Genomic DNA, 22250 nt, shown 5'->3' with positions numbered 1-22250 from the left:
TCCCCATGAAGCCAACCCTCTTCCTAACTTCTCTTTTTCTGTTGAGGCTACCACCATCCTTCTAGTCACCAAGGCTTACATCATTGGAGTCCTTTTTGACTCCTCTTCTTAACTGCACATGTCCATTCAGTTGCCAGATCTTGTCAATTCCATTTCCACAAGGTTTTGAGCATTGGATTTTTTCTCTCCTCTCACTTAACTACTGTTGTAGTTCAGGCCCTCATCACTTCCCATATGAACTATTTAAGTAATATCCTAATTAGTCTTCTTCCTTCCATCATTCCTGAGCTGTCAAAGTGATTTTCCTAAAATGCCATTCAGTATCACCTCTGAAACTGAATATAAATTCCTCTGTTTGCCATTTAAATACCTCTGCAGCCTGTTCCCAGGAGGAGGAGGAGGATGATAAACTTTTCAAGGTCAGGGGCAGGTTCACTCTAGCCTTTGTATTTCCAATGTTACTACAGTGCTTGCCACATAGGTTTTTAAAAGTTTTTTTTTTCAGCAAATTTATAATTTGTTTTTAATATTCTTTTTTAAAAATTTAGCTCCAGACTCTCTCTCCAGCTCCTCCCCCACCCATTGAGAAGGCATAAATGCCCACACACATACACACGTATATTTTTTCTTCCCTCTAAGAACTAGTTCAGATGAGTGATATTCAAGAATTGCCCACTAACCCCTCCCCCATTTTCCACTCCATTGTGAAAGCTCTTCCTTGTGTGCCTTTTTTTTGTGAGATAATTTTCCCCATTCTTCCCGTCCCTTCCCTCTTTTCCCAATGCATTGTTCTTTCTTGTCCCTTCATATTTTTTTAACCCTCTGTACCCTCTATGTAGATTTTCTAACTACCCTAATAATGATAAAGTTCTTCGGTTACATGTATCGTCTTCCCAAATTAACCTTATTAAGTCCCGTATGATTTCTCTTTCATGTTTACTTTTTTATGCTTCTTTTGAGTCTTAAGTTTGAATGTTAGATTTTCTGTTCAGCTCAAATTTTTTCATCAGGAATGCTTGAAAATCCTCTATTTCAATGAATATCCATTTTTTTTTTCTCCTGAAAGATTACAGTCAGTTTTGCTGGGTAGATTATTATTGTTTTTAATGCTAACTCCTTTGCCTTCTGCTCCTTTAACATGGAAGCTACTAAATCTTGTGTGATACTGACTCTGACTGCATGATATCAAATGGTTTCTTTCTGGCTGCTTGCAATATTTTCTCCATGACCTGGGAGTTCTGGAATTTGGCTCTAATATTCCTGAGAGTTTTCATTTTGGGATGTCTTTCAGGAGGTGATTGGTGGATTTTTTTCAGTTTCTATTTTACTCTCTGGTTCTAGTATATTATCAGTTTTCCTAGATGATTTCTAAAAATAAGATATGTAGGCTTTTTTTTTTTTTAATAATGGCTTTCAGGCAGCCCACTAATTCTTAAATTATCTCTCCTTAATCTGTTTTCTAGGTCAGTTTTTCTGATGAGGTAATTCACATTTTCTTTTCATTCTTTTGACTTTATTTTATTGTTTCTTGGCATTTCATGGAATCATTAGCTTCCATTTACCCAATTCTAATTTTTAAAGAATTATTTTCTTCAGTGAGCTTTTGTACCTATTTTTCTATTTAGCTAACTCCTTTCTTCAGTGAATTGTGTGCCTCTTTTACCATTTGGCAAGTTCTGTTTTATAAAAGTTATTTTCTTCAGTATTTTTGTGCTTCTTTTACCAAGCTGTTAATTCTCTTTTCATAATTTTCTTGGATTACTCTCATTTCTTTTTACAATTTTTCTTCTTCTACTCTTATGGCTTTCTTTAACCCTTCTAGGAGTTCTTGTTGGACTTGAGTCTGATTTGCATTTTTTTTCTGAGCCTTTGCTTGTAGTTGTTTTGCCATTGTAATTTTCTTCTAAATTTGTGTCTTGATCTTCCCTGCAACCATAGTAGCTTTTTATGGTGATGTTCTATTTTTTTTCTAATTTTTCCAGTCTGTTTCTTGACTTTGAACTTTTTGTTAAAGGTAGACTCTGTGCATCTGGGGGAGATGGGGAGGGGGAGAGGAAGGCACTATCCCAAGCTTCAGTCTTGGTCTCTGTTCTGATCTTTACTCAGGAAGATCTCATGTTCCCTTGAAGCTGCAAGTACTAGTCTCCTCTCTGCCCTGCAGCTGCAACCAAGGCCCATGCTCCCTTCGGACAGAACACAAGTGCTCCTCTCTGCAATGAAACTGTGACTTAGAACTGTATAGGTCTTACACCCAGTGCTAGCAAATGGTCCTCTGTAATCTCTTTCTTACCAGTTGCCCAATTCCCTTATCCATCTCTGGGCGGAGTGACCCCAAAACTGCTGCTGCTGCTGCTGTTGTAGCCACCTCCAGCGCTCATCAGTGGTGCTGATGCTGCTTGTGCTCCAGGCCAGCCCCCACCATAGTGTCACAGACCTCTCCCACTGACCTCCTAAATTGTTTTGGGCTGTGAAAATGCCTCACCATGACCTTTTGTTGGCTATGTCACTCCAAAATTCCATTTGATGCATTATTTTAAAGTTGTTTGGAGGGGGATATTGGGAGAGTTCAGCTGGGTTATTTCCTCTACTTTGCCATCTTGACTCGTTAAAAATTTCTTATTGATTGCAACATACCATATTGATTACCCCTCTTCCACCACCTGTACAAAAAAAGGAAAGAGGCAGTTTTTCATCTCTTTCTGATCAAATTTGGCAATATAATTATATAACATTTAGGGGTTTTTTTTTCATTCTATTTACATTGTTGTATGAATTGTGTTTTCTTGGTTCTGCTTACTTCACTTTGAGATGGTTCCTATAAGACTTCACATGTTTTGCTGTCTATTTTCATATTCATTGATTGTTACAGAAAATAATATCCCTTCACATTCATATACCACAATTTGTTTATCAATTCCAGAATGCTGGGCATCTTACTTTGTTTTCAGTTCTTTTTACTTCTGTGAAAATCATTGCTATAAATAATTTGGTACATTTAGGAACTTCCTATCTTTGACTTCCCTAGGAGGAGATGCCTAGCAGTAGGATATATGGACCAAAGAACATGGACATTTTTGTCACTTTAATTCCAAGTTGCTTTCCAGAATGGTTGACCCAGTTCATGGTTATACCCTGAGTGTTGTGTGTCCACAGCCCTCCTTTTTTGTTTTTAATTAATTAATTAATTTTTAGTTTTCAACATTTATTTCTACAAGATTTTGAGTTCCAAATTTTCTCCCCAAGTTGCCCCTTTCCTCACCCTAAGACAGCGTGCATTCTGAATACCTTTCCCCTTCTATCACCACCCCCTTCTCTTATCCTCTTCCCCTTCTATTTTCCTGTAGGGCAGGATAGATTTCTATACCCTATTGCCTGTGTATCTTATCTCCCACTTGCATGTAAAAACAATTTTTAATATTCGTTTTTAAAGCTTTAGGTTCCAAATTCTCTCTCTTTCTCCTTCCCCCCACCCTCGTTGAGAAGGCAAGCAACTTGATACAGGTTATACATGTGTAGTCATGCAAAACAATTCCATAGTAGTCATGTTGTGAAAAACTTAACTGTATTTCCCTTCATCCTGTCCTACCCCCATGTTTATTCTATTCTCTCTTTTGACCCTGTCCCTCCTCAGAAGTTTGCTTCTGATTACCTCCTCCCCCTGCCCACCCTTCTATCACCTCCCCCTCTTATCCCCTTTCCCCCTATTTTCCTGTAGGCCCAGTTGAGTGTGTATGTTATTCTCTCCTTAAGCCAAATCTGATGAGAATAAGATTCACTCATTCCCTGTCACCTTCCCCCACTTCCCTTCCACTGTAAAAGCTTTTTCTTGTCAGTTTTACTACGTCCTTCTAATATTGAATTTTAATAGCTTCAGTAAAGTATTAAGATTCAAAAGAAATTCATAATAATCAAGCATATTTCTATATAACAATAACAATAACAAAACCTGAGAGAAAATAATATAAAGGGCAATCCCCCAATATAACTACCAATTGCAAAAAATACCAAGCAATCAATCTAGCAAGGCATATCTAGGATTTCCATAGATAAAATCACAAAACTATAACTATATTTTAAAATAATTTCCAGTTTCATGGTTATGAGGTGAAACTTGAGAATTATTTTGATTTACATTTTTCTTTATCAGTGGTAATATAGATCAAGCTTTCATGTGATTCTTAACAGTTTGCAATTCTTTGGACGCCTGTTGGTGCCTATTATTTGACCACGTAGCCATTAGGAAATAGCTTTTGGTCCTATGTATCTGCATTAGTTCCCTATATTCCTGTGCATCTTCAGTATCAAAACTATGTAACAACTTTTTTGATCCAATTTTTCACTGGTCTACAGCTTCTCTTCTCATATTAGGTGCATTGGTCTTACTCCTACTTCAGAGTTATCTGTTTTGTCTTTTGTGATCATGCCTATCCTTTGAATACAGGGTCATAGAATTTGTTGGAAGAGAGTTTAGAGGTCACAGAATTCAACTTTCTTATTTATCATATTTAGAAACTGAGACCTCGAGAAATTAAGTGACTTACTAGGGTGTTATAGCAGATGCTTGCTGGAGGCAGGATTCAAACCAAGGTCTTCTTGATTCTAACTATCTTTTAATAAGAACTCCCCAACTGTAGCAGAGAAAATTGCTGTATTTCATTCTTTTCTATTTTTAAAAATAGAGTGACCTTTAATATTTAGTGTTAACATTCTTTTTGAACTCCTTGTGGTACATGACGTAAGATGTTATTCTCAACCTAAGTTCTACTAAAGTGTTTTCTAATTTTCCTGGCAGTTCTAATCAAATAGAGTCCTTTTCTCAAGCAATTTATGTTCTTAATTTTTGTCAAACATTGAGTGTTTGGTTCACTTGTTTCTGATTCTTCTTTTTCTTATCTGTTCTACATTAAAAAAATTAATAGTATCAAATGGTTTTAATAATTTTTGCTTTATGGTAGATGTAATCTTAGGCCTAGACATGCTCTTTCCCCTTCCTCTTTTTTTTTTTGGAATTTTTTCCCTCAGGAGTCTAGATATTTTTGTTCTCCAAACAAAAGGCATATTTTATTTTGCTCTATAAACTAAACCTTGAGTAGTTTGATTGATGTATCAACAACAAAAATCAACAAGTTAACAAGTTGATTTGATTCCATTGATATTATTGCCACTACTAATAATCTGTAATATTGATGCAACCCAATGAAGGGCCCTCCGTTTATTTAAGTTATTTTTTTCTTTAAATAATTTTTTGTGATTTTATCTATGGAAATCCTAGATATGCCTTGCTAGATTGATTGCTTGGTATTTTTTGCAATTGGTAATTATATTGGGGGATTGCCCTTTATATTATTTTCTCTCAGGTTTTGTTATTGTTTTTGTTATATAGAAATATGCTTGATTATTGTGAATTTCTTTTGAATCTTAATACTTTACTGAAACTATTGACACAATTAGCTTCTTTATTGATTCTTTTGGAGCATTTTGTTTTTAATATGATTATTTATGGATTTTTTTCCTAATGTGGAACTGTCATTTTATACCCAGTATAAGTTCATCTTGATCATAAGTGGATAATTTTTTTTTAGATTAATATTATCCTAGTCTTTCTTGCTAGGATTTTATTTAAAGGTTTTTTTTTAAGCAATACTTATTAGTGATATATGATCTTCCTTTCCTTTGCCTTTTATTTCTCTAGTTTAAGTATTCAGAAAAAATTCGTCTCATAAAAGGAGATAAATGGCTAAGTTTTTTGTTCATTTTTGTTTCTTTTATTCTGCCTAACACCCTCCTCTTGTGAAAAGAATATAGGAATCGCCATCCCTTTGTTGTTCACCCATGGACTTAGTAGGAATACATCACTTGTTCGCCTCTGTCCTCCACCTTCACTCTTCTCATTTATGAAACTCCCAACTCCTCTATTCTGTCTGACAGAAGACACAGATTCTAGGAGTCTCAAAAGATTGAATTCATGTTCTTCAGTTCAACACTTCTACTTTAACTTCTGATTCTTTAATTTCCTCTTCAATCTTTAGCCCCTTAGGCCATCTATCCTTTGATGGTCCTTTTTTGTTCTTTCTTTTACCCCATAGTTAATACTTTCTCTTTAAAAAACAGCAATCTATAAACATAATATGATTTTTTAGACTTATTTTGATAATTTTGTTTATTTACCTTTCTTATGCTTCTGTCGTTTTGAGATATTTGCAAGTAAGATATTGTACTTGCCTCTTGTGTGTGTTTTTTTAATCTCCAAGAATCTGTCATACTTTTTTTTTTCTTTCTTTCTTTTTTGAGGTTGGGGAGTTGAATATCCATCTTTTCACTGATTATTATAATGGCTTAGTTTTCAAGATGTCATTTTGTGTTGCAGCTTGAGCTCCTTTGCTTTTTGGGATATACAGTTCTAGTCCTTCTGATTTCTCTTGAATTTGAAATAATTATATATTATTTGAATTTCCTTTCCTTCAAATTTGAAGTTCTTTTTTGCCACTTAAAAATTTAGTTATGTGTCATTGAAATTCTTAAGTGTCACCACTACATGTCTCAAAGTTTGATGAGCTTAATATTTTTATTGTGGTGATCTATGGATTCTCTCATTTTGTTCTTGGTTGTCTATATTTTAAAGTTCTAGACAGTTTTCTTTTAGTATTTCCTTCATTGTGGTATTTAGATTTTTTGACTTGTCATATTTTTTTGTTTGTTTTTGTGAAGCAGTTGGGGTTAAGTGACTTGCCTAGGGTCACACAGCTAGTGTCAAGTGTTTGGTCTGAGGCTGGATTTGAACTCAGGTCCTCCTGACTTCAGGGCCAGTGCCCTATCTACTGCGCCACCTAGTTGCCCTGATATGTCATGTTTTTCTAAGAGAGCTCTAAGTAGTTAAGTTCTCTAGTGTTAATTCGTGCTTTTTGTTTGTTTGTTTTCTACCTTGTGTATGTGTGTTAGGAGGAGAGGGATTGCTTTCTTGTGGAATCAGCTTGTATGCATCTAGTACATAATTACCTTTTTTTTTTTTAAGTTTAGGGGCTTAAAGAGATATAATCTGCCCATGTCTTTTCAAGAAACTATTCAATGTTCAATGTACCTTTTCTCTTCTGAGGCTCATAACTTTAATCAGTAGCAGGGCTAGTAGGAAAAAAAAAAAGCTGCCCAAAAAACTGTCTTCTGTTCAGGACTTCAAAAATCTCCTTTTTCAGGCCCTTTCTGGGTCTCTCTTGATGATAGCATTTGCTCCCATATGAATCACTATAAGTATATATTCATTATTAGACTTGACAAATCTTTGTCAACATCATCATTGTTCCACCAAAGAGAGAAAGCTACTCACTCTTCAGAAGATCTAGTCTTATCCCTTATGGATAAGAGCCTTGAATATCTTATAAAAACTAAGCTAGCAAGTCTGTATTCTTTCCTTCTTAATAACAATAGGTGGTATTTATATGGAGTTTGAAGACTTAGAAAGTACTTTTGCCTCATCTATCCTCACAAACACCCTGTGAATTTGGTACAAGTATTACTGTCCTCATCTAATAGATGAGGTAACTGAGACTCATAGAATTATTAATAGTCACACAGTTGAGAATTCTTGCATTTCAACCTAAATGTCTCTTCGCACCATTTCTAAAGCTCTTTGTTCTGTGCCAATACTAACTCTCCCAGAATCTTAGAAATGGAAAGTACTTTAGAAGACAACTAGTGCAAACTGTTCTCCATTGCATCTCTGACAAAGGACTCGCCAGCCTCTTATTAAAACCCAGGGAGCTTAATACCCATCAGGATGGTCCATTCAACCTTTAAGAAAATAAGCAATCTCAGTATAACAGAACCTTAAATTTAATTCTCTTACATTATTAGGCTCATTATATAAAGTGCACAGTAGAATTTTTCTGTTGAATTAGTATACTGGGAGATGACTCATTTTCATTTGACCTTTGTGCCAAATAATTAACTAAAAGTAGCAGTGAGCCCAACTCCAACCACAGCCTGAGTAGGATTCTTAGACCCCCCCCATTCAGATTATATGAATCTTAACAATTCGTTCATTCAACAAATGATCATATACTTATATATAAATAATAATTCAGTGTCAAAATTAATGTCAAGCAGTGATACTATTCCAGTATAAGCTGGAGAGGTTTGGAAAAGATTTAAGGAGGAAATGGGACTTAAGCTGGTCTCATGACTTAGAGAGGAGGAAGGAGAGAATTTTGTGCCAGAAAAACAGCAGGATCAGAAGTGAGGAGGTGGAAGGGAATACTAGATCAGCATTGTAAATAGAGTTGTTTTGAAGAAATGGGAATCAAGTAAATGCATATGCATATTTTGGCCAACTTTAATTACTAAGCTATGAAATTTTGATATTATCCACCTGGGTATGTCCTTTAAAAGATTTTTAACAGAGAAGTGACATGTTCTAAGCAAATGTTTTGGGAAGATTCATCTGCGCATGTTGACAGTATTTGTAGAGTATTGAAGTGTTTTGAACTCGTCTCTCTAACACACACATATACACCTAAACTGTTATACCAAATGCTGCTTTTGTTGTCAGTTCACTTCCCCCCTTCCTTCCCCTCTTCCTTCCTACTCCCAAGTTGCTTTCTTTATTCCATATCAAAAAGACTGGGCCTGAAAACTATGTCAATCAGATATTTATGCCTGCCAGGACTTTATCACAATCTCCAAAAATGCTGTCATTACTCCATCAAAGGATGGATCAATCCTCTGAGAAGTGTAAAGAGAGTGGAACAGAGTCACAGTGTTACAGTAAGAAAACTTACAGTGTAGATACTAGTCTATACAAGTAAGAGAAAGAAGAGGCAAGGAAAGAGTGGTCAGAAAAAATAGGAGAACTAGAATAACGTATGGTTCCGAATTTGCCTTCGTACACATTCTGTAGACAATGAACAGGAGATACTGGGGACAAAATGAGGATTGCAAGGTAGAGTTAAGGTAGTGGGTATAAAATAGTTGGCCATGGGTCCCTGATAGCTCATACTTGGTGAAAACAGACACACAACACAACTAAAATTCCTGGTCAGCCTGAAGAAGTTTGTTCACTGAGTTCAAATTAATTAGAAGTGAGAAGTAAGGCTGCAGCCATAGAGAAGAAGCCCTAAATTTGAAGTCATAGAAGGAAACCAATGCTAAGTGATGATTTATTTCAGGGTGTGGTCATCCTGGTATATGACTGATGTGGATTAGAGATTAAGGTCAGTTGAGTCATCAGAGGGAAAGAACTGTAATGTAAAGGAGTCAGGTGAGTCATCACTTTGAGTGCTGACAACCCTAAAGTATTGGGGGTTGCAAGAGAAAACTGTAAACCAGGTACTAATATCATCTAGAAGTTGAAAAATGCTTAATAATAAGAGTAGCTTTTACCTAACACTTTGCAGTTTGCAAATCACTTTACAAATAACCATTTATCTTCACAACAACCCTGAGAAGTAGGCACTGTTTTCTCTCTATTTTATAAATGAGGAATCTGAGGCAGATGGAAGTTAAGTGACTTCTCAATAGTCTCAACACTAGTAAGGATCTAAGACCAATTTTGAATTCAGATTTTCCTAACTCCGGGTGCAGCACTTTTTCTACTAGTTCATGTAGCTCCCTTGATGTCTTCATCCTGACAGTAGTTAATTAAATTAGGAAATATTCACAGGCATGAAGTATACCACAAATTTATCCTTAAAACATTTATATATTTTATATTAACTGTATTCTCTGTAGACATTAACCTCTCTTCCTGATGCCATGTCACTTGACTCATTCCTTCTTCATCTCTTCAACCTTTAAAATACTTAACTTTTATTTAAATTTTATCCTTCCACCAATTGGCACACAGAACTTTCTGAAAAATCTCTTCTCCTTTAGATAAATGCTTGATATAATGCTAGTGTGAAACTCCCAGTAATTCCTCTTTTCTTAGCCTGTTGTTAAAACTTTTTAAACACGATACTCTTATCTAGAGTTTTCTTAACTCATGTAAAATTTCTGTAATTATCTTTTTTAATTAAATTAATTTTAATTAACAAAAATCTCTCTCATTTCCTATGCACTATTAAAAAAAAAGAAAGAAAAACAGAACCTTTGTAAAAAATATTGTAGTAAAGCAAAGCAAATTCCTATATTTTCCATGACCAAAAAAAAAATGTTTTATGCTGTATCCTTAGTCCATCTCCTCTATGTTTAGGAGGTAGGTAGTACACTTCATCATCAGTCTTCCTGAGTTGTGGTGGTCATTGTGTTCATCAGAATTCTTAAATCTTTCAGAGTTTTTTTTTGTCATTATTATTATTATTATTATATCTTCTAATTTCTGCAGTATCACAATCCAGGTTATCTCCTTCTTTGTCATAGTGGCTGCTAATTCTTGTGTGATCCTGATTGTGCAGCTCCTCAGTTCTTGAATTCATTCTTTCTGGCTGCTTGCAGTAATTTTTGTTTAACCTTGAAGCTCTGGGTTTTGGATGATGTTTTTCAGAGTTTACATTTTGAGGTTCCTCTCAAGAAGTTACCAGTGAACTCTTTATATTTCCATGTTACTCTTAAGTTTTCTTTCATGATTTATTGAAATATGTTGTCTAGGTTCTTTTTCCAGTCATGGCTTTCAGACAGTCCAACAATTATTAAGTTTTCTCCCTTTGATTTGTCTTCCAGGTCAGTTGTCTTTGCTGTGAGATATTTTTTTCCCAGTCTTTTGACTTTGTTTTACTATTTTCTTTTTTTTTTCCACATGGAGTCATTAACTTCTTTTTAGTCAGTTGCCATTTTCAGGGAGTTCATTGCTTGGGTAAAGTTTTGTGCTTCTTAGAAAAAAACCAAGCTGCTGATTTTACTTCTAATTATTTCTTCCATGGCTCTCATTTCTTTTTCATTTTTTTATCTAGTATTCTCATTTCATTTACAAATAAATTTTTAGCTCTTTTCATTTTTTTTTAACTTTTGCTTCATCTCTTTCAGGAATTCTAGTTCCGTTTGTGCCCAAGCTGTGTTTTAATTTGACACTTGGCTTGTAGTTGTTTTGGAGTCATAGTCTTCTGAGTTTTTATCTTGAACATCCTTGTCACCATAATATCTCTTTATATCAATATTCTTTTTTTGTTTTTTTCTTTACTCATTCTTTTAACCCACTTCCTGACTTAGTATTTGATGTACTTGATGTACGATGATGTACTTGATGTCTCTAAGTGGGCTTTGCACACTTATAGAAAGAATGTCCAAGCTGAGTTTGTGTCCTCTTGGATCCTACTGCTTCTTTCTTGGGGATTGTGTTTTTTCCCAGGATCTCAATGACAGCTTAGACTGATGACCTGCATGCTTTCAGTGCTCCCAAACTGGTCTGATCCAGAAGTAAAGTGTGATTGCAAGTTCTGGTCTGAACTTGCATGCTTACGGGCTTGCTCCTCTTTGGAGTTCCAGTAGACTACTGCTACACTTAGCTACTATTAGTCAGATGAAAGGTTTTGGTTTCGAGGGCATCTTTTCCTTTATTCTTGGTTTCTAGCTTTGGTTATTCTGCTTCAGACTTCGGTTATTCTGCTTCAGACTTCAGAGTGGGCTGCCTGCTGGAGCTGAGATCCCACTTGCCTCCTGCCATCTGAGCCAAATTGCTACTACTTGCTTCTAAACTTACTCCCAGCTCATTACATAATGGTGCCTGCGACCACCTCTCACCCTAGAATACCACCCCTGGACTCAGGTCCCCTTTCAGTTCCACACTGGATCTGTTACCAGGAACAAGGTAGTAAGCTACAGAACTGCTAGTTGATGCCTATTTCTGCATCTTGCACAAGGTTGAACCCATCTTTGTAGGTCCAGAACCTCTTTTTGCCCTGGTACACTGCACCAGCCCTCTTTCAGTCCCTGTGTTGGAATGGTCCAGAATATTCCTGGCTAGATCCAGTCCCCAGTGTCCACAGACCTTTCTTTCACTTTCCTTTGTCAACTTGGGCTAGGCAAAAAAACAAAAACAAAAAACAAAACACAATTCACTATGATTTTTTTTTCTTGGATTTACCAGTTAGGACTTGTTCTGGTGCATATTTTAGATCTTTTTGGAAGAATTTTGTGCTTGAGAGATTGGTTACACTTATTTCTGCTATTTCACCATCCTGCATCTTCTTCCTGTTCTATTTTTATTTAGAAATAATTCCTTACTGTGCTTGTTTTCTCTGTGTGTCTATCTCTGTTGTTCTCTTTCTCTTTTTAGCATTTTCACATCTCTTTGAAGTATAAAGTAATTTTGATGATAGTCTTTTTCTTTTAAATGAACATGAGAGCTGAAGTTTTACTTTGAAGGCAGAAGAATTTAAATTAGATCATTGATGTAGAGTTGGGAGGGACCTTATAGGTTATCTAATCCAACTCCTTCATTTTACATATGAGAACACTGAGATCTCAGGAAATTAGGTAATTTGCCCAAGGTCACATGGGTAGTGTCAGAGGAAGAATTGTAAGCCAGGTCCTCTGACTCCAGGGTAACATTTTTTCTACTTTGTCACTGACATTGTCTATGATCCCAAAGATTATAATCCTAGCTCAACTCTTTTTTTTTCTTTATTAACTACATGACCTTAGTTAGGCAAGTCCCTTGAGTTCCCTGAGCCTCAACTTTCTGATCCACAAAATGGACCTAATAATTTCCTGACCTTCCTACCTCATAGGGTTTAGGGTAAAGATAAAGTGAAGAAGATGGAAGTGGTTTGAAAACTATGAAGTGCTATATTCATTTAAATTTGGGGATATTGTTATTTTAGCTTCCTCACATCTGGGAACTTTTTTTTTTTTGTTAACGAGGGCTATTCTTATCAAGGCCACTGATCCACAGGAGGATAATCAGTTGGTTACATAAGTAAAAAGAGCTTACTTTTGTTTAATGTTCTTTTTGCTTGTTGAAGAAAGAAATATAAAATTGTCATTCATTTTTAATTAAAATCAGTCAGGGAACATAAAATCTATTGTAAATAAATCCTAGGTTATAAATAACAGTCCATCAACCAGAGCTTAATATTAAACATCTAGGCATTTATGTTCATGAAATATTTTTGGAAAAATCCAAGATAGACAACCTGGCATAATGGATAAGAGAGCTGGCTCAGAGCTTAGAACACCTAGGTTCCAGTCCTGCCTCTGACACATACTCAATCTGTGGCCCAGGGCAAGTAGCTTGGTCTCTCAGAGTTCTAAGCAATTCTCCAACACTGCAAGTTGGAAAAAAGGTGTTGATCTGCATTGATTGAAGTTTCATCATCTAGGACATCCTTTATCAGTGAAATCACAGTTCCAGTATCTATCATTATCCCTAATGGAAAAAGTATACTGAAATAATCGAGGTCACAGTCACTAAAACTATGGGAGGCATATTGAGTTTATATGACAAACTATGACCACATAATTGAGATTACTTTAAAATTCCTACAAACACATGCCTACACTCCACATTCTTTATTGCATAGGGGTATGGGGCCCAGACGAGCATGCAGATTGCAAAATTGAAACGTTATAAAAGTTTCCTAAACATATTTCTCCTTTTGCTCTCTAGTATCCTGGCAGCTTTGGTCTGGGCAGAAGTTGGACTCCCCTCAGTTAGAGCATGTGTTCTTTGGCCATAATAAAATATAATAAACAAATAAACAAACAAAAGATTCCCCGGAGAACCAGCTATCAAAATTGTGCTATACCCAGCTACAGAAATGTAAGGACTGAATTTATAACTGTCATAGGCTGTCAGCATTTTTGATGAGTCGTAGCTAATATCATAAGAAGGTACCAATCTCTCTAACTGTATCTTCTCTCTGAGTACACCATCTGACTGATGCCTACCTTTTGCAAATGTGCTATGTTTTACATGTGATAGAGAATAATTAAAAGTAACCACAAGAGATCTCTCAGCCTAATCCATTTTACTTTTTCCCAAGCTGAGACAGGCCTTTACAAGGGAAAGACAGAAGCATAGAGTGGGAAAAGGGCACCACTAGGAAAGGTATATAGAATGAGAGGCAGAGATACAAGCGTAGACATGAGCAGAGGCAAGCACACAGGCAGAGAGATGAAATTTCACTTAGCAAACATTTGTTACATACCTAGTATCCAAGGGTATGGTTGTCTCTAAGTATAGTTATACTAAGTACTGGGGATGCAGAAATGGTAAAGTCACACAGTCCCTCTTCTTGAAGATTTTACAGTCTAATAGAGATTATGATATGACCATACCAGTTATTGTGATGTAAAAGAAAATGTGATAAGGGCAAAGTAGGAACAACTTTTTATAAGCATATAACATGGAATAGGTGTCAGGACAGTTTTAATGGAAGAGGTAGTATTTGAACTAAGTATTCCACAAGCATAGAAGGGGAGGGAAATGCATTCTGGGTTTTGGTGGTAATCTGTGCAAACACAGGAAAAGGCATCACAATCAAGGAATGGCTCATATTAATTTGTCTAGAATTGTAGAAGGCATAAAGATGATTAAAGTGAAATGACGTTGGAAATCTAGGTTGATGTTAGATTGTAGAGCTCCTCACGTATCAAGCTAAGGAGGTCTGTATTGTCTTAGAAACACTGGGGCAGTCATTCAGTTCTGTGTGTTACAAATTGTTTTTGCCAGGCATGTGAATGCTAGATTGGAGGATGGAACGAGTGGAGGCAGGGGAGCTCATTTGGAGACACCTGTGAGAGTCTGTCACAGAAGCAGTAGAACCTCAACTGTGGTGGTGCTTCCCAGTGTGAGTGAATGAAGAAAATGTATGAAGGAGCTTATGAAGGCTGCCTCAGCAGTTCTAAACAACTGATTAAGTCCAAGTGTTAGGTGACTGAGGGTGACTGAAGAATTGAGCCTAGGCAATTGGGAAAATGGTGGTATCATATATAGAATTAGAGAATTTGCAAGAAGAGGTAGGTTTTAAGAAGAAGATGATTAGTTCACCTTTCAGTTTTGACAGGAAATCCAAGAGAGGTCTTAATAGGTTGTTGGTAATGTGGGAATAGAGATCGAGGAGAAAATGGGGAGTTAGATCTGGAATTCATTTGCATCACATGGTAGCTCTTTGAATACTAGGAGACAGATGTCTTACTCCTTGTTCCAAGTCTTCTCCACTTCCTTTAACTGATCCTCATGGCATGAAGTCAAGGACACTTAAGGCCTAGATTTCTGTGTCAGTGTCCTTCCTAAACTAAGGCACCCAGAACTGAAATACAATATTTTAGATGTTATCTTAGTTGCTTCTAGTTCTCATTTTTTCCCTGGCCAAGATACTACATCCTTCTCAACACAGCCCAAGCTCATTTTAGACTATTGTATCACAACATTGACTCATAATGAGATTGTAGCCATTAACTCTACCAGGTCTTTTTTTTTTTTCAAACATGCTTTCTGGCCACATCTTCCCATCTTGCACTTTTGAAGATGATATTTTTAAGTCAGGTGGAAGATTCTTTTGCTTACTTCCCATTTTCTCCTTTCCAAAGTCTCAAATCTCAATTTGATGAGGTGCTGAAACCTCATCTCTTCAATTTCCAGCCTAAAGGTTTACTTACATAGTCAATAAGCATTTACTAAACTTAGCTTACTGTGCTCTAGGCACTGTGGTGAGCTCCAGGATAAGAAATTTGGGGGTTGGACTGCAAATTTAATACAGTCAGCAGTGTGGTATGTCAGTTAAGAAGTTAATTTAATTCTAGACTTCATTAAGAGAGGTGCAATGTTTGTTCAGAATGTTCAGAGTACTTTATTATTCTGTCCTGGTCAGACTAAATCTGGTGTATTGTGCTTAGTTCTGGGTTCCACATTGTAGGAATGACATTGATGATAAGCTGGAGAAGTCAACCAGGTAGTGGAGGATCTTGGGATCATGCCACTTGAGAATCAGTTGAAATTGGAAATATTTAGTCTTGAGAAGGGAACATTTAGCAAAAAACAGGATGGCAGTATTCGTGTGTTTGAAGGATGAGCATTAGCACAGTGCCTGGCATATAGTAAGTAGGTGATTAATAAATGTTGATTGATTGATAGCATGTGGAGAAGGGACTTGATTTCGTAAGCTTGGTTCCAGAGGACAGAACTAAGATTAATGGGTGTAATTTGTAGAAGGGCAGATTTGGGCCCCATAGAAGGCCAGATTTCCCAAGTGTTAGAATATATGCCAAAAAAAAAAAGAAGTGATGTCTTCGGGGATCATTGGTTCTTGTGGCCTGGGGATCTTCAGGATCTTCAGGCACGTGATCACTTGTTAGAGATGTTGCAGACTGGATTTTTATTCAAGTGTAGGGTAGACTGTGTGGCCTGAGGTCTCTTAAAATGGAGATTTTGACTGCAGTCACCAAAAAATCCTCAATACAAAGCTTCTGAGCCATCCCTTCTAAAATTATCTCACCAATTATCTGCTGAACAATCTTTGATTGACACAAGTTCTTCTAATCCACTAGTTGAAAACAGTAGTCAGATTAAAATGATTTAATCTCTCAGTTGTACTTATAGCAGGCAATACACAGATTGCTTTGTCAGTTCACTTTCTGACATGCCTCAGTTCATATGACTCCATGTTTTGCTTTGAACCTCAGGTAGCCTCTCTCTAGCACTCTTCAGAGTTCATTGTCTCTTGACCTCAGAAGAGCCCCTTTCCCAAATTTTTTCTATTTCCACATGCAATCATGTTCACTTGCCCAGAGATGCTTGTAGTTTTCTTAAAAGAAAACTTCATTTTATAGAATTTAACCTGGGCGGGGGGGATGGAGTGGGTGGAGGAGGGAACTGAGAGATCACCTCAACCCACCCATTTTTGTTTTATTGGTCATGTCATGTCACCCAGAGACAAATCATGTGTCCCCGACTTGTCCAAGGTCACACAGCTACTGAGTAGCAGAGCTAGTATGTAAACTCAGGTCTCGTGCTTTTTCTACTATACCACATTATGTCTATAAATTTAGTAAAAAGCTATGTCATGGTTATTATATTGTCCTCTTTGTTTAATGTATATACCTTTATGTTGCATAGTATATAAGTACTTATTTTGTGGTTAATGTGGTACTTGTGACCATGGCAGCTGGCTTTTGTTGAGGAATGTAACCCCTGCTATGTTTCCGTGAGGAAGTTAGAGTTGACTTATGTTATTCCCATACCTTTATTTACAGCCCCTTTTTCAGGAATGTAACTCATCACAAGTTTGAAGACTATATATTGGTTTTACAACTCAAACTGTATGTCAGACTTGGAAAGGTGATTTACAATGCCAGAAAATAGAACCTATGGTGAAATTTTAAATTCACTGAAATTATTTAACTGGGGGATTGGAAGGGTGAGTGGGAGTATTCATGGGAAAAGCTTAATTATATGAAAGATTTAACTTGACTCAAACTACATGTTAAAATTTAAAGTTAGATATAATGAAGAACTTTCTTAAGAACGTTATCATATTACAGCTAACTGATAGATACTTTGAAGGAAGTTGTAGAATCTTTATTTTAGGAGCAAAGAGGTACTATGGGAAGCTTAAAAATATTACCAATCTTTATTATGGGTGGTTTAGTTATACATTTTTGTTGCTGACAAGATAGGTTAAATGTGATTATGTGGAATGAAATTTATTTATAATCATGCGCCTTTTTACACTAACTACTGTAAATTATAGTCTCCATTGAACATTAAAGGGTATTTTCAATTCCTTTAAGGTTGAATTTCTCTATTTCTTTCAGAGAGCATTAGGTAGTCAAAAATCCAAAGTAGTTGAATTCAGCAATAAAGACACCTCTGAAATTAGCAATGAACAAGATAAAGAAAATTCCATAATGAAAAATGAACCAAGAAGAGTTAAGATATTTGATGGAGGGCAAGTACCAATTTTATTTTTTGAACTAGCATTTTAAAAATTAATATTCCTTGCTTTGATATTTTAAAAGATGATCATTTTCTAATTCTATGTTATTAGCATATATAAATTCACAGATTTAATTCAACATTTATGTAGAACACATCCCTTGCTTCAAAATTAGCATAGAAAAATACATATTCGGTTTACTAATTCTGTTTAATGAGGGATCAGAATTATGTTTGTTGACATTTGCAGGAGAAAAGGACAAATACTAATTATTAAATAACAGTGAGGCACTTATGAACAAAGTCTCTTTGAAGTTCTGGGTTTCACATCTAGTTATATTGCAATAGACTGTATTTTTCAATATCCTGAAAATTCTATTTATTAAACTTGCCTAGTCTGAGAAAGATATATTTGAGATACACATTTTGATATCCAATATTTTGCATTTGAGCTATGGTGTGATAGTGGTATGGAGCTGGCCTCAGAGCCAAAGAAACCTCGTTTCAGGTCCGTCCTTTGACACCTGCTAGCTGTGTGACCCTAAACATTAACTTGTCAGCACCCCAAGTAACAATAACCTTCTAAGAACATCATTTACAGAGAAGGGTTGCTCCAAATTGGCAGAGAGATTTTTCTCACTAGGAGTTCCCTATTCTAATGGAATCCTAGACCTAGACAAATACACACACATGCGCGCGCGCGCGCACACGTGTGCATATGTGTGTGTACATATATTATGTATTATATAGATAGATAGATAGATAGATATATGAATAAAACCAGCTTGAACCTTAAGTTGTAGTGAAGTACAGAATGAGAGGAACACAGTGAAAAACTAGCTAACCATGAAAGGAGGGCTTGAATTCTCCCTCAGTCATGTTCTACCTAAGTGACCTTGGCAAGTTACCTCTTCCAGCCTCCGTTTTCTCAACTGTAAAATGGAGACAATAGTAATTGCATTAATTACTTTAAGAGTTGTTGTGAGGAAAGTACTGTGTAAAACTTAAGGCGCAATATAATGTAAGCTATTATTATGTAATATTGTTTGTGTGTGTGTTTATATGTATGTTAAGAAAGAACACTGAAATCAGTACTGAAGAAGAAAGGGATAATATCTTATCTAATTAGAAGATTTAGAGAAGATTTCAAGTTGAATTAGAATTAGCTTCTAGGATATTAGATATTTGTTAATGTAAAAGTAGAATAATTACAAATGTACAAAAGCCTTAGGTTTTGAATACTCTATTTGTGCCATCATTTGTTTTATTTCTTTGGGGATTATGTTTAATCATTACTTTCCTCTATTCATATTTTCTTCTTTAAATTAGATATAAATCAAATGAAGATTATGTCTATGTTCGGGGCAGAGGAAGAGGAAAGTACATTTGTGAGGAATGTGGAATACGTTGTAAGAAACCTAGTATGCTGAAGAAACATATTCGCACTCACACAGATGTCCGTCCTTACCACTGCAACTACTGTAATTTCTCCTTCAAGACTAAAGGTAGAAGAACATTATGGTTTTTTTTGTTTGCCTTCTCTTTATATGTAATTAAAGTTATTATACATTATACTTTGAATATCCTTACATATAGATATGTATGTACATACACACAAACATATATATGTGTATACATACATACATGCATATATATGTATATATATATATATGTTTAAGAAGTATAAATTGACTGTTTGCTATCTTGCCAATAGCATGTCTACCTCCTTCCCCTCCAGGTATTTATGTCTGTTTCTCTAAATCCTATGGTGGGGGTTGGGGGGTGGGAAGGACAGGGAACAGACTCTATATAATCTTAAAAATGTCATAAATGTAAAATTTTTAAATTAAAGCAATAGCTTCCCCGCACACATAAAAAGTTAGCTCTGTGGCTAACATATTTTTAGAAGTAGTCATTTAGATACTCAGGAGATAAAGAATTTTGTCTTATAAGGAATTTTATTAGAAACCTATAAAAGATTAAGAAAAGGTTTAAAATGAAAACCACAGTAGGCTTTTAAGAATTCATAAAGCAATGCTGTTGTGTAATTTTTAGGCCTCCAACCCATTTCTCTTTCCTCCCTAACATCCACATATATCAATACTGTCAAATCTTAACTTGTGACAGGTGTCCTGCTTTCTAATCATTCCTCTATATACTTTATTCATAAATGTACCTCAGAAGAAATCAATGAAATTATACCTATTATTCCCTTATCTGCTATATGTATAATTTTATTCAAATCATAAGCATTCATAGCATTGTTAAGATCATGTCATAGTGCTTGGTAAATTGTTACTTTGTGTTAACACTCCATAAGTTTACTGTTATAGTTAAATGCTTTTATCAATACAAAGATAAAAAATTTCTTATTCAATAGTGCTTTGTCAAGAATAGTAATACAACTGGAGATTTTACGAATAATCTCTTTGAGTATTTTTGTTTATTAAGCATTTGTATTGGAAACAGTCATCATATTGGGAAATCATCTATATAAAAGAATAATATGGACCTTAAGATATACAGGGGCCATTTACATGATTAGGGAAATATTTATTATTAGTTTCTCCTCTTATAATATTATTTTTATCTTTTCAGAATTGTTTTTATATATTTTTAAAATGAAATATTTGCTTTCTTCTTTAGAAGTTACACTTTTTCAATGATATTTAATATTTCACAATTTAGAATTTCATTATTTCAGTAATATTCACTTTAGTTATAGTTTGCCATGGGGATCCATGAGATGAACAAAAACACATAGGCCTCAAGGCTTATTTGGGTTCACTTATGGTTCCCAAGTGACAGTGATGGAGTGGCAGAAAGTGGACTAAGAGTTGTCCAGACTATTGATAAATATTACAGAATTTCAACCCATGTTTGAATAACTCAGAGGAGGAGGAGGAGGAGCGGCTCACTGACTCTGGAGACAGCCAGTTCCGCTTTTGGAGAGCTCTAGTGGTTAGGAAGGCTTTCCTTATATGATTTCTGAATCTTCTTGCTTCAACTTCTACCCTTTATTCCTAATTCTATCCTCTGAGGTTCTTCCATATGACAGCCCTTGAAATACTTGATAATAGATGGTTAACATATCTCTTCTGAGTCTTTTCTTTTCCATGCTAAACATCTCCCAATCCTTTAATTTATGCTCATCTGTCATGATCTCTGTCACCTCTCCATCCTGGTCATCCATTGGATGGTCTTTAACCTGTCATTGTCTTCCCTCAAGGTGATACATACCCAGAACTGCCCACAATACTAGAAAGGTGGTGACCAAGGTCTGGCTGGTACAGCAAAAGTATCACATGGACCATTTTGGACACTATGCACTTTTAAACCTATGATTTCTCCCCTGAGTCTTCTGTCCTCACTAAAAAGCCTAACTTTCATAAAAAGTTATCACATGACATGTTAGTGAGACTCTCTTGATCTCGATAAATTCTGCGTGGTCAGTGTCTCAGTTTATAGCATGACATAAGAATTGTCCACTGTAATTGTCCAGTTGGCAAACTAACTGTATAGTTACAGTTGATAGTATCTGATACCATACTTCTGTTAATGTGAGGGTTTCCACATCACACTACTAACTCATATTGAATTTACAATCTACTTAAATCTCCAGGTATTTTTCACACGAACTCCTTTCTAGCCAAGTGTTCTCCATCTTTTGCTTATACAGTTGATTCAAAAAACAAAAAAACAAAACACTATAATTGCATGTGGTTTGATAGAAAGAATGTTGGGTAGGGAGTTAGAGGACCTGGTTCTGACACTAACTCTCTTTATAGCCTTGAGCCAAGTCACTTCTCCTCTGGACCTCAGTTTTCCTGTCTCTAAATGGAAGGAGTTGGCCAAGATATCCAAGTCCTCTTCTATTTCCAAATCCATTTATGTGTACTTCTTTTTCTGTTGGAAAAAAAAAAATTTCCTTTTCTCCCATGATTATAACCTTGAGGTTATCTTTGCCTTTCCCTTCTTTTTTGATCTTTCATAGCCATTCATTTATCAAGCCTGATTAGTAGCAACTTTGCAACATGACTTACTTCCATCTCTTTCTCTCTTCCCACTGCTACTTCTCATAGTTTACACTCTCAGAAGCACAAACCATTGTAGTAGCCTTGTAAATATTCCTGTTGCCACACAGTGTTCCAACTCATCCTTCATACAGCAGTATTTCAGAATAATCCTTTTCATACATAGATGTAGTTTTATCACTCTTCTACTCAAGAATTTAAATTTCTTTTCTATATACCAAGTTCAAACTTTAGCCTGATATTGAAGGTTTACTGTAGTTAGGCACCACATTACTCTTTCCATAGTTATCTCATGTCCTCCCTTCAATATACCCTTAATGCTGTAGTCTAACTAGACTACTCTTGTCCTGACAAACACTCCCTACACTCTCCCATTGCTTCATGCTCACACAGTACTACATACCTGGAATGTC

General features: G+C 35.7%; 1 protein-coding gene across 7 annotated transcripts in view; it reads left to right on the top strand.

Moving 5' to 3' along the window:
- Positions 1-22250, top strand: part of HIVEP1 (human immunodeficiency virus type I enhancer binding protein 1) — a 177727-nt gene that overhangs the window by 131812 nt on the left and 23665 nt on the right. For 6 of the 7 annotated variants that reach the window (XM_027877587.1, XM_027877171.1, XM_027877330.1 and 3 more), the window contains 2 exons: positions 17683-17816; positions 19133-19308. In XM_027877587.1, the coding sequence (XP_027733388.1) occupies positions 17683-17816; positions 19133-19308 (310 nt within the window). Of the gene's footprint in view, positions 1-13534; positions 13688-17682; positions 17817-19132; positions 19309-22250 lie in introns of all 7 variants that reach the window. The other variant, XM_027877543.1, reaches the window with a different exon arrangement.

The sequence above is a fragment of the Vombatus ursinus genome, unplaced genomic scaffold (assembly GCF_900497805.2).
Source record: "Vombatus ursinus unplaced genomic scaffold, bare-nosed wombat genome assembly UNPS02000577.1, whole genome shotgun sequence".
Classification (NCBI taxonomy): Eukaryota; Metazoa; Chordata; class Mammalia; order Diprotodontia; family Vombatidae; genus Vombatus; species Vombatus ursinus.
This window is presented reverse-complemented; position numbering and strand designations above follow the sequence as displayed.